This window comes from Patiria miniata, unplaced genomic scaffold (genome assembly GCF_015706575.1).
Source record: "Patiria miniata isolate m_02_andy unplaced genomic scaffold, ASM1570657v1 HiC_scaffold_1, whole genome shotgun sequence".
In the NCBI taxonomy this organism is placed as follows: Eukaryota; Metazoa; Echinodermata; class Asteroidea; order Valvatida; family Asterinidae; genus Patiria; species Patiria miniata.
In genome coordinates this window covers 31789955-31803743 of record NW_024037047.1, presented here as the reverse complement: position 1 = coordinate 31803743, position 13789 = coordinate 31789955, and the positions used below count along the sequence as shown (strand labels likewise).

Below are 13789 nucleotides of genomic sequence, written 5' to 3'. Positions count from 1 at the left end.
CTTTCTTGCATCATTACTTCATATACTTTGGAGATCCCTGGTCACATGGCATATACATGTACAGGTTTATGATATCTGATCTGGACCCTAAAATAAACCCCTTGAATTCCAATAATAACAATTTTGGAGAGAGCTTTGGTTTTACATTTTGTTGTTAACGTTTTTAATGTAATTTTGTACTTAATATATTTCTAATTAAAAATTTTGTGAACTACAACTAATTTGGCCTTCGGGCCACGATTTGTGGCTTAATAAACCATTCCTAAATACCTAAGACAGTTTACCTGTTCCTATTGGTCGAGAGCCCGTCATGTGACCGGTTTTAAATGGCTGATAAAGACATGGCTGGCTAGTCATAAACATTTTTTCCAGCATGACATGAAATGTGGACTCCTGTGACATTGGGTGCCTTTTAACGTTTTAGTGGTTGAACGTTCACAATCCTCACGTAGGCATGCGCAGTACTACCAGTGAGTCAGTATTTCATAGTCCTAAATTCACAATACATCAGCACAGCTGCGTTCTGTGCCACATTGTGCAGCACGCACAAATCTCCATATAAGGAGTTGTTTACCATGACACGCGAGACTGGACATGCCATAATATAGCTAGAGGGGTGTCCAGAAAAACATGAAGTAAAATTGTTGAATATAATGGGTGGAAAATTCAAATTTTTGACTTGTTCTGACTTTTGGACTGAAAAGTTTTGATTTTTTGACCGGCGCGGGTAATTATCAGCATCCAGACTCCAACCGGTCTTCAACATTGTGTTTAAAACCGGCCAAGCACACATTTATTCCATTATTTAATTCAATTCAATTCACTGTTTAGATTTTAGTTTACAGTCAGTTTCCTCCAGTGTTTTTTTTATTGATTCTTTTGATTGCTTTTCTCCAGGCTTTCTCTCGTCTGATCCTGATCCTGCGTGCCCTGCACGTCAACAACGACCGCACCAAGGTGATCCTGAAACCCGACAAGACCACCATCACAGAGCCTCATCACATCTGGCCTACGCTGACCGACGAGGAATGGATCAAGGTGGAAGTCACACTGAAAGATCTCATCCTGGCTGACTACGGAAAGAAGAACAAGTATGTAGAGACTAGTTTTGTAGTCGCAAGTCCTAGCAAGTCTTGTGTTTTACTTATGGCCCAACCTCGTATGTCATGTTAAAGAGGTTGTGGAATGCTCGAAGACATTTCCGTCATTTTTCGGGTATATGTAGCCTAAGGTGTGATGAAATAAAAAACGACTATTGTTTCTGTCATAAAATGAGTACAAAGGGTACTTTTGAGAGCTGTTTTTCAAGTCCTGTCATGCCTGTTTCGACCCGAACGTGCAATTTGTGTAAAAGTTGTTGTTGCGGGCAGCAAACAAAACACAGTAAATCGTGACGTAATAAACAGGACTCCCGATGCAGAGTAGCATAAACGAGTCCTGTCTATTACGTCACGATTTACTGTGTTTTGTTTGCTGCCCGCAACGACGACTTTTACACAAATTGCACGTTCGGGTCGAAACAGGACCTGAAAAATAGCTCTCAAAAGTACCCTTTGTACTCATTTCATGACAGAACCAATAGTCGATTTTTTTTTATCACACCTTAGGCTACATATACCCAAAAAATGACGGAAATGTCTTCGAGCATTCCACAACCTCTTTAAGTTTTCTGTGGGAACCCTGCTCCTAGCTCCCCAGTACTTGCTTTCACACTCGCTGACCCTCTCACTCCTCCTCCTCTGCTTCTCTCTTCAGTGTGAACGTGGCCTCCCTGACCCAGTCTGAGATCAGAGACATCATCCTGGGCATGGAGATATCTGCCCCCTCCCAGCAGCGTCAGCAGATTGCCGAGATAGAGAAGCAGACCAAGGAACAGTCACAGCTGACCGCTACCACCACCAAGACTGTCAACAAACATGGTAAGAAGAAAAATCATCCAGCCCCTTCATTTAAAACAAGCTTGATTGGATCTCGAAAGCTGCGGGCCAACAATTTCATGTTCATGCATGAGTCACGTGATTGTGCCATGTAATTTCTGGAAGGGATAGTGTTTAGAGTAAAGCAAACACGGTCGGTAGGCAGCCATTTTGACACTCTTGGCCATAATCAACCTCTCACAGTAGCCAACTCTGCCCTCACAGGTACCCATCTACTCCTGGGTGGGGAGAAGCAATGAGTGACAAAGGGCCTTGCTCAAGGGCACACGCACCATAACCCCAGGCTGGACTCAAACCCACAACCTGCAGAATTACCCGCAGACCACGAATTCAATGCTCCAGACCATGAGGCCACGGTGCTCCACCATGAGTGACGTGGTTGTGAAAAACCGCCTATCCCTTAGTAAAATTTGAAATGTTGTTTGGGAGTAGACTACAAGGGGACGTTTGTTCATGTCTGACAACATATCTTTGTGTATTTTGCTATATGAATATCTCGATAAATACAGTTAAAAAATCAGCAAAGTTCTTACATATTAAAAATTCTAAATAAGAATTGCAAACTTTTCAGCATGTGAAGGGTTTTCACAATTCATCATTTTATCAATTATCGATCATTTGTGGTAATTCAGCTGTATCCTTTGTTACAACGTATCTGTCACTAATCCCATCCGCGCCTCTGATCTTATCTAATCCTGTCTAATCCCATTCACAGGCGGTGAGATAATCACCTCCACCGCCAGCAACTACGAGACAGCCACCTTCTCCTCTAAGACCTAGTGGCGGGTCCGTGCCGTCTCAGCCACCAATATGTCACTAATCCCATCCACGTCTTTGATCTTATCTAATCCTGTCTAATCCCATCCACAGGCGATGAGATAATCACCTCCACCACCAGCAACTACGAGACGGCCACCTTCTCCTCTAAGACCGAGTGGCGGGTCCGTGCCATCTCGGCCACCAATCTCCATCTTCGCACCAACCACATCTACGTGTCTTCAGATGACATCAAGGAGACGGGCTTTACGTACATCCTGCCCAAGAATGTCCTCAAGAAGTTCATCACAATCTCTGATCTCCGGGCTCAGGTGAGAGTAAGATGCCTGACAACAGGGACCGGTTTCATAGCGATAATTGCTAAGCCAGTGTTGTAGTCGAGTACGGAGTACTGCCGAGTACTTAGGTTACCAAGTACGAGTACAAGTTCTTCCGATTATAGGTACAAGTCTCGGAGTGCGAGTCCTTGTACTTCCAAGTACGAGTACAAGTACTTGTATTCTGAGTACGAGTATAGTTACTTTTATTTTCCGAATACGGCCATACGGCAAATGGTTCATTGTGTGTAATTGTGAGTCAGACCAGTATACAGACCCACTTACAGATCGCTGTTAAATGTGTTCAGAAGTGTGAAATCTCAGCTTTAAAGCTGATTTCAGCTTTTTTGGTTTTGGATCTTCAGCTTTTTTTTTCAGCTTTTTCCCTCTCTTGCTGTGTAATAAAGTATAGGAGATCTCCAAAATTCATTTTTTTTAACACCTTTTCCAGCTGTTTTCAGCTATTTTTATCAGTGGTCACTCACACCCCTGTGTGTTTGTCCGGACGTGCACAGAGAAAACTCAGGAAAGTTTGATTTCCCTGCAAGGCAATCAACCATTTCTAACTGAAAATATCTATAATAAAATAAGGCCGTAGTAAGCTATGCCATTTTTTTTTCTGAGTACTGCTATTTGAGTACGAGTACTTTGATGATCGAGTACAATTGCGACATGTTGAGTACGAGGACGATGACTTCCGAGTACAAGTAGTACGAGAACTCGAGTACGAGTACCGTGTACGAGTACCACAACACTGTGGAATGTTCTCGGCACAGAATTGATCAACCATTTTCCCTACCACATGGTTTGTTGACTGGGCTCTCCCCAGAACCAAATTGTTTGCTCAGTCATGTGGAAATCACTAGAGAATGTGAGAAATGGATCATCGGTTGAAAAGTCACTTTTTTTTTTTTTGCAACCCATATTTTAACTGCCAAGGAGTGACTAAAATCAAAGGTGCTGTTTGTGAAGTGTGTTTATTGAACTTTTTACATGATGTAAAAATCGAGGTCATATGTGCAAAAGTGATAAAGTTATGCCTGTTTGTTGATCAGGTCCCAGTTATCAAACTTCAAGCCATTTCACCACATGACCAAATGGCACTCCATACCTCAAATTGTGCGTGGATACTTCTGAAGCACTTTTCTTGATTTTTTTGTAATGGTAACACTCTGAATAAACTACACCATTAGAACGAACGGAAACAGTCTTTCACTGGTGTATAGTTGATGTATGAGCAGCCAAACACATATTATTCAAATAAGACATCTTAATGTTAACCCAAAACATGGTCAACATGGTCTTCTTTATTTCAAAATTCTATAAGAATGACATACATTTTACACAGTACATTGTTTTTTTACATTGAGTATGTTGAAGAAGTGATTACAGGAAGCAACCCTCTATATCAGCAACTTGTCAACTTCAAAAAGTAAAATTAAACTGCTCCACCCTGCTTGCACAGATCTCTGGCTATCTGTATGGTGTCAGCCCTCCAGACAACCCCCAAGTCAAGGAGATCAGATGCATCGTCATGGTTCCTCAATGGGGTACCCACCAGACCGTCCATCTACCCAATCAGCTGCCGGACCATGAGTTCCTGAAGGTCAGTTCTTGTTATTATTATTGCATTACTTTGTAAGTTTGTCTTAATTTTTGAAGCATCTTAGTTTTGGATAACGTTCAATATGCATTTAGATTAAGTTAATCCCATGTGTAGGTATAAAAAAAAGCAAGTTGATTTGACCAAAATGTTCAAAATGTCTACAAATTCAAAGTATCAGGATGTTTTCAAGTTACATATCTCATGAAAAACAAAACAAAGATACACTTTTTGAGATTAAGACTGGTTCATTCTTAATACCAAGTTTAGCGTGAAGCAAATTTTTTGCGGTTATGGCCAGAGTTATCACGTAACTAGAGTGGTTGACCTTACAAAATTCAATTCAATTTTCAAAGCTAAGGCCACCGCCTAGCCACACCCTAACTCCACCCAGTCTTGATATTGTCAGTTCTTACAGTTCTCTCATAAGACGCCATCTTCGTAGGAAAATTACAACTGCGTGTTCAACGCCATCAGGTGTGTGTGTGCGCGCAATGTGCAAAATGTTCTAAACACGCGCGCATATTGCTTGAAATTTCTTCGAAATACGGCACAGCGGATGCACGTCACGAAAATATGATGCCCAAAATGCCGATGCATATGGCAATCTGTAAGAAGTGACGTGATAAGAGAGACCTATTTTAGTAAAACCTTGGGCTAGATGCACAAGCAACCCAATGCCCACCCCAGCTGTCTCCTGTAGGGACGTAAACAACACCTTATCCCACCCCAAAGCCACCCAGTCCTGATGTTACTTTTTGTCATTCTTGTAGGAGATGGAGCCCTTAGGCTGGGTGCACACCCAACCCAATGAGCAACCCCAGCTGTCTCCTCAAGACGTCACCACCCATGCCAAGATCATGGCTGATAACCCCACATGGGATGGAGAGAAAACAATCGTCATTACATGCAGGTAATTTTGTTATTCATTTCTGTTAATGATATCAAGAATCCAATGCACTGTAGCTCAAAAGCCTGACAAAAAAAATTATTCAAGACTGTAGTCGGGTCCATCACAAGTAAACAATGCAGGAGTCTTATATAGTGCATGTATCTACCAACAATTAGGTACTCAAGAAGCTGGTAATTATGTCTATTTTTTAAAGACAGGAAAATGAAGTTTATGAGAAATATGAGACCCATTATGTAGCACCTTTATAAGGTGCTGTGGCGCATATTGCAGCCACTGCCAGAAACACCGGGGCAAACCCCTCCTCTTAGCGATGTAACTGGATTCTTAAACATGCATTACACGGACCTTCAGCTTTATGTTCCATCTGAAGGACGAAGCAATAATGGTAAAGGGACCATGTTCCCTGTCACGATTCGAACCCGTGTACCAAGGCACACAAGTCGAACACCATAACCACAGCCCCCCACAATCACAAGTAAGTCACAGTTCCAGTCACAATTCAACTTACAAGTAACAGTGGATGAACAGAGGAATGCCTTTGTCAAAGCTGATTTGAGTAGCTTGTGAGTTGAATGGGGACTGGGGACTTGTGATGGACTTGCAGGGGCTTGTGATGGACTCATCATTATAGAGACAAAGATGAAGAAATGTGCTGATTTATTGGAGGAATACCCCAAGTAAAATATTTTAAGGAAACCCACGGAATCAGGAACAGAGGGAATACCCAATATTCGTCAGGGATTTTGGATTCGTTGCACAGCTCCAACCTGACTCCCAGAAACCAAGAACATAAACAAGTTTCAGCATCAGCATCAGCTGTTAACCCTAACACCTCCCATATCCTTCAAAATCGTACCAAGAAGTTTTGGAGGATTTTGCCACCATTATTGTCTCTATTTCTTAACTTCAAGGAGAAAGACACAAACACTCTTTGCCGTTGTTATCCTCCGCTCTTCGAGGATATCAGAGGATCCAGGAAGGTTCCTGGCAAAAAAGGTTCTGGCAGTCCGTATTAATCATTGCTTTCGTCAGACGTTGGTCCTGGTTGGTCCTTGTCTCTGTCTATTTTTTTCCTGTCTTGTCCATATTGTCTAAGCTATACAGTATTCCCAACTCAAGCTGTGCTAATAGGTTCATGCTGCCAATTCGTCATTTTACCTTTGTTTCATTTTGTTAATTAGTAATTTATATTATTCAATTATGCAAATTAACCCTAACCCTCCAGGGCATGTTTGCTAAGAACCCTGCCAAACGTAGCAACATGCAACACTTGACTATAAAGTGACAAACCTGCCAAATGTAGCAAGATCCATCAGGGGAAAAGTCTCAAGGCCACACTGCCTCAGAGTCCCTGGTCACCGCACCCAGCAGGATACAACTGAGGCATTATTCAATGGGACTTAGCTCGCACTGTCTCAGAGCTGGTCATTCATGCACTGGTGTTGGTAGCTGAATGCATCAAAGTGCACCAGTTCTTTTCCACCTGATTAGGACGGTGTTGCGCCTGGCAGGGTTAGGGTTAATGTATGTTAATTGTGAATTGTAAATAAACGTTACTGCGTCGAATTGAAATATGTATCTTTGGTGTCATCAATTTATAGTGTTCATTGATCCTGTCGTTGTATTATCAATAGCACTCCGCACTTATGTTAAAAATAGAAGCAAGTGCCCGGATCTCAGACAAGCATGCTGTACGAACTTCTCGTGTGAAGATTCCGCGCACGCTTGCAACACCGTTTCCATGCAAATATATGCGGCCAGATGTGCATACATTTGCGCGCGTGATTGTTCGAAAGTTTGTCTGACATCCGAGGTATACGGGCATACGGCGCGGAGCAAAATTGACGTCATTAGTGCGGAGTGCTATTGTGGGTGATAGAGGTTCCACTATTAAATTTTTTTGGAAATATTTATCTTTTCTCTTCAGCTTTACCCCTGGTTCCTGTTCCCTGACTGCTTACAAGCTGACCCCTAGCGGCTACGAGTGGGGACGCTCCAATACCGACAAGGGTAACAACCCTAAAGGTTACCTGCCCTCCCACTATGAGAGGGTGCAGATGCTGCTGTCTGATCGCTTCCTGGGCTTCTTCATGGTGCCAGCACAGGGCTCCTGGAACTACAACTTCATGGGTAAGTTGTTGACGCATTTATAGATCGAAGCACTACAGCCATGTTTGTGGTGCGTCTTTCTGTTCCACGAGAATATGCATGCGTAGACCTCTTGTGCATTCATTGTAAGTGAACAAAACAACAAAAACCTCCAAGATGGCTGCCGAATGCAAAGGGTCCATTGGGATCCGTGTCAAGGATGGGAAGCATGTTGCATTTGGTTAGTGAAACTTTAAAGGGGCACTTGGTCCTGAAATCCCTCGAAAAAGTTTTTTTTATGGATTGTTTACTTATCCTATTTCAAACATCTGGTTGAAAGGAAACAAACCTAATGTCTTACCATTCCCGAGAAAAGGCGAAAAAAGCCTGTATGTTTACATTGGACACGAGGGAGTACGAATACATTTTTCCTGTTGTTACATGTTGTATGTGTCTGTACACAGCACCGTGCTCGCTAATATCGGTGACAATCACCAATGCACAAAATGTGGTTTCTTACATGTCCGCAAAAGGCAAACACTTTATGGATGAGATCACAGCTAGCACGCAAACAGCTTGACTTTTCTGGGTTGCCCAGTTTTTAAAGGATAGTTGTGTGGATGTTTATATCCTACTTTAAAATGTTCTTTCTGATTGAAATCATTTTGTTCAAAGCGTATTTTGTAACCCAATTGGGCTGTTCCGGGACGTAGTGTCCCTTTAATGCACCTCATAAATGCTAAACTATTTAAGCAACACTTAAAGAGTGGCTGCTGCTTGCCTCAGTATATGGGTGCATCACACATAGGAGAGGCATCGAATACAATACATTGTATGAAGTGTATATGTTTGACCCAACAGATAGTTGCCAATTCCTGAAATTAAACCTCCCTGGATGTAATCAAGAGCTTCAAGAATAAAAGTGATCGTAGAATCTAAGAAAGCTTAAAGCCCAAGTCACAGATTCTTGGTTGGAGCTACGAATATCCACAGTTTACCAAGAATCAATCGATCATGATGAACCGTCAAAATTTCGTGGAGAAAGCGATTTTCTAAATATGCACTAGGGTTTCAGGACGGATAGCCACGACAGTCCTACGGTTTCTCTACGAATACACCACGGTTTGTCAAGAATATAGGCAGATTGGTGAAGAATATCGATGGTATTACTAAGAGTAATGACGTTAACGCCACAGTTGTCTGCGATTGGGTCACGGATGACCAAGGTTCTCCTACAAATTAAGCGTTGATATTCGTAGTACAACCTTAGCAGAACCCTAGCACATCCGGGCATATCCGTAGGACATTTGTAGCGAATTCGTAGAGATTTCTACCACGAATGAGCTACGAATCTCCAAGAATATGCACGAATAGCCACAAATAATACTAAGAATAAATAAGGTTGTCCTTCGGATGTCCCATGGTTGCACTACGAATTAATGTTCATGACGGTTCACCACGGAAGTTATGAACAGTTTAAAACTTCCGTAGCCCCTCCACGAATACCCAAGGAAGATGACGGCTAACCACGGAGGTACTAAGGATGAAAACGGTACTCCCACGGTTTATCGTGAATTTCAAACCATGGAGATTCGTAGCTCCGAACCGTGAATGTGTGACTTGGGCTTTAGAACCTGTACATACAAAAGATAGAAAACACAGACACTTTTGAAAAAAAAAACCACCAACGAGGCACAATATACAATATTAGCTTGTTATCTCTTACTGCAAAGTAAATATTTAATGAGTTTAGCACATTGCATACACTCAGAAGTATCTATTTCATGTGATGAGCAAGTTTTATACACTTAGAAGCTCAATGAAAAAAAAGTCTCCTAGTTTGTTTCCCAACATTGAATGGTTTTCTCAATATGTTTTTTGTTTTTCCCCAGGTGTACGCCACGACCCTGGCATGCGCTATGATCTGCAGCTAGCCAACCCCAAGGAGTTCTACCATGAGGTCCACCGCCCCTCCCACTTCCTGAACTTCAGCACCTTGGAGGAGAGTAGTGACCTGATGGGCAGCGACAGAGAGGACATGTACAAGTAGTCAGACACTCAAAAGAGTCAAGGTGTAGAATGGATGGCTTACAAGGAGGGCGATTATAAAGTGGGTAGGGCTAAAAGAGTGTGATGAGCTGGTTTGATTCAGCGAAGGTCCAACTGAATTTTATGAAATATTTTGGGAGAGCTGTAACTTCAGTGAGGAGCACTAGATGAGATTAGTTGTGCCCATACAAAGTTTGAAGACAAATCATGAGGGGGTTGGGGGGTTGGAAATCTAGGTTTACTATTAACGCCTGATGAAATCCAGTAGTGTTGTTTAGCAGAAGTAATCTATATACGCCGCTATATCGAACATCACGAGATCCACAGAAAACGTTTGTAACAGCAATCGTTCATTGTAGTGATTTTAAGCTGCCGGTGTTCAGTGTTCAATAAATAAATAACATGCTCTGGTTACTGAAAGACAACTTTAAACATGTGCCAACTATCGAATTATGTAATTACATAGATTTTGAGCTTACTACCCAGAGCAACGGGTGTCGTACCCCTTCTATTCCTTGGGGAAATTATATCGCTCTTCTGTTGACATTTTTCAACAACAGTATTTGGTACACTTTGTTAAAAAAAATATTGGGAGCCAAGGATGATGTTGGGTATAGCCGAATGTTCGGTATAGCGGTGTTCGGTACAGCGACGTTGCACTGTATTTGCAATTTGATGAAAAGAAAGCAACAAAGAGGAAAGATTCACATGACACTTAAATCTAGGTGTGGAAAGATAAAGTGACATTAGTTTAAAGCCTAAAAATTGTCATTTTGACTTCATTAAAGGTATTGAAGATGTAATGAGAAAGGTAAATTTTTACTACTGTTGCACTGTTAAAAAAAATGACTGTACGATTTAACCTTGGAAGACATGAGTGATAAGTTGTTATTTTTAATTTAACCATCAATGGAGGATGTTTGTAAGATCCAGGAATAGGAAGGTTGATTGCATTTGAATGGAAACATCATGGCAGATTTCTTGGACAAGAGTATACATTCTTTGTACTGTAGTAATGGAACTGGCTCCAAGATGTGTACAAAGTAGTTTTTTTGGAGTAAATGATGTTGAATATCTGAGCCAGATAGGCTTCCTTGTTACCGTGCTTTGCATTCAGAATTTTTGTATACTTAAAGCAACAGATGAATTTTTAACTTTTTCTTGAAGCTTTCAATTTCAAGGGAATACTTTATTTGTTGAAGCTGAACATTTTGTCGCGTCCATGCAACATGTCCTGTGTCCTAAAGTGGCATGAACATAAAACGTGAGTGTAAGACTGTCGAAAGGTCGTATCTCGCTTAAAATAACCCAGATGTACACGCAAAGTCATAAGACGTCGAGATACGACCTTGTTGCACGGAGCGTATATTCGCGTGAGATAAGACTTTGTTGCAGAATCGAGTTACAACCTTGTTGCACTGACGCGACCATTTGTTGTATCATTAGTGTTTTTATTAATGAAAGAGATATGAAGATTTAACAAAGTAATTGGCTTAGCAGAAACTGCCCATTCAAATTTGTTATAATGACCCAAGAAAAATAAATTCAAACGATATTGCCGAAGTCTTAGCGAAGCATTTTATATCATCAACATTCTGTCAAAATAGAATTGCATTCACTTAGTGTGGGAAACAGTTGAGGAGTTAGAGACAGCATAATAATTATGTTCATTTGTGTTTCGTTTCATTGAAACTGAAAGATATACCAAATTGCCTTGCATTTTTTTTTAACTTGACTTATAAAATTAATGTATTGTATGGTTTGTGTTTTGGCGCTCTTTTCGTGTTAGTCAGTGAATCATCTTTTAATTTGCCTGTCGACGATTCAAAATTTATTTTGTCCTTTTATTTTTGGGTTTTCTTTGGTTCCTCGTAATTATTTTAGCACGGTACTTACTGTAAATATATTGTAGCGTCATGGTTTCTTTTCAACATTAAATGATTTGGATGTGTACACACAATTTGTAATAGGTTTTGAATTTTTTCGTCTGGCGTACTGGCGCGGTGCTGGAGCCTATATTTTAGGGGGCTAGCAATGGTGTATCCAGAAATGTTTGCAGGGAGGCGTGCTGCAATATAGACCTTTTTTTTCTCCGGACACTTAGGCCTCCGAAAATCAATAGGGGGGAGGGAGAGGGGGGGGGGGGCCTCATGGGGAGCGCTGATAAAATCCTAGTCATGCGCACTGTATAACCTAATAGTGTACAAATTCCCTCTTCTCACAACGATTTTTTTTTGGGGGGGGTGAGACAATTTGCATGTGACGTCACCTAAATAATGGCTACTGTCATTTTTGTGTATGAAAAAAAATGGGGGGGGGGCGGGGGCTAGAAAAAGTTTTGGGGGATAAAGTCCATAAATAATAGATAAATTTAGGGGCCTACGAAAACTTGGGGGAAGGCCTACGAAAATACCGCAGTGTGCCATAAAGCACACATAGGCCTACCCACACACACCCACACGCGCAGAGAAAAGTTTTTTTTTTTAACTTGGGATCTCTCAGAATTTTCGAATTCACCAACTGACGCTGTACAGCATGTATGCGTTGGCCCTACGTATAAAATGTACGAGTAAAGTTTGTCGTTCTGAAGCACGGTGCCAACCATGGGCGTCGATCGGTGGGGAACGGGGGGACTGATGTCGTTGCCCAACGATTTTCGTCCCTGAATAAAAATATGTACCCTACATTTGATTCTACATGTAAAGTTCAGAACAGCTGATTTAATGAATCCAAACTCGAAAAAGATGTTTAAATGATGATCTCGTGCTAAAACTTTTTGGCAGTCCCGTAATTCACGGGTTGGGGTGGGGTGGGGGTATATACCCCACACTTTTTGACCGCGGGGATGGGCTATTGAATCATCCCCCGCTTTTTTGTGATGAGAAAAAAATATGAGGATTTTGAGGTATTTTCCGAACGTCCCAGCAACTAATATGTGTTCAATAGCACTGGAAAGTAGAGAAACAAAAGTACAAAAGCTTTGAAAAATGTAAGCGCGAGTATACATAATTGATAAAGAGCGTCCCAGTATAATGTGGTGTCCAGCCCCCCCCCCCCCCCCCCCCCGCCCCCCCCCCCCCCCCTTCGAATGTCCACGGCCGGGCAATTAGGGCGTTTCATGTGCCACCAAGAGTTTGCCACGGAGAGTTCATTTTTCCTAGTTCATTGTGAAAGATGGTCGACAAATTCGTCAGACAAACAACATTCCCTCGTAAATATTTGTAAACGGGTCAATAATTTGATATAAATAGTATGAGTTAAGGGAAACTTGCTAGAATTTCACTCAATCAGCGCGATATGTCAGTGCCGGCCGAAAGACGCGCTACGCGAAACAATTGATGAGACAGAAAAAGGACGAGCTTGGTAAGGTTAATTGCTCGTAGTGACTCTGAATGGTCATCTGCTCGGTACATAAGAATGATTGTAGAAAAGAGTTATGTAACAGCATTCATGTGTATAGCGCGAAGCTGATGCGTCTTTCGTGCAGCTATGAAACACAAAGAAGCTCTCCCACTGCGGAAATAAAGATTATGTTTTAAACGCAAAGAGAAAAACACTTACTGAAGCAGCCTAGCTGTTAAGCTGTCTGACAGCAGACCCATGGGTTAGGGGTTCGAACCCGCTTGGTGTCACTTTTTGATTTTCGACGCCCGCGGTTCTGTCATTTAAGAGTGTTAATTTCCCGTCGTCATTTACCAACAGCAGTTAGCTCGGTCGGTCGGTAAGCTGACTCACAAGTTGGGACTGTCTGCGAAGTCCAGGTTGGCGTCTGCGTATAGGTACGGGGTTCTTTTGCTGACTCGGCAGCAAGGCTTAGGGTGCCACCTCGTTTCCTCCCTTTATGGTGCCTGACTTTCGAGTTACATGGATGGACAGGGAAGGAGGTGTGGTGGGCCGGGTACCGAGTCCCAGAAGAGTTCTATATGGAAGTCGGTAAGGGGCTCATTAAGTTAGGGTCATAAGTCCGACTCCTGAAGACTTGGCCATCGCCACATAACTTTTTGTTTTATTTTCTTTCTTTTCTATCGGAGGACAATTGCAAGAATGATTAATTTGTTATATTGAGAGTACTGTAATCGTTCGAAATTATTTTTTTTTTAATTGC

The 13789-nt window shown here is 41.8% G+C and overlaps 1 protein-coding gene across 2 annotated transcripts in view; it reads left to right on the top strand.

Annotated features, from left to right (window-relative positions):
- LOC119728905 (pre-mRNA-processing-splicing factor 8) overlaps positions 1-11644 on the top strand; it is a 68721-nt gene extending 57077 nt beyond the window's left edge. For both annotated transcript variants that reach the window (XM_038201347.1, XM_038201338.1), the window contains 7 exons: positions 898-1091; positions 1756-1919; positions 2808-3025; positions 4497-4637; positions 5408-5547; positions 7475-7677; positions 9528-11644. In XM_038201347.1, the coding sequence (XP_038057275.1) occupies positions 898-1091; positions 1756-1919; positions 2808-3025; positions 4497-4637; positions 5408-5547; positions 7475-7677; positions 9528-9685 (1218 nt within the window). In that variant the 3' untranslated portion in view covers positions 9686-11644. The remainder of the gene's footprint in view (positions 1-897; positions 1092-1755; positions 1920-2807; positions 3026-4496; positions 4638-5407; positions 5548-7474; positions 7678-9527) is intronic.
- The last annotated feature ends 2145 nt before the right edge of the window (positions 11645-13789 follow it).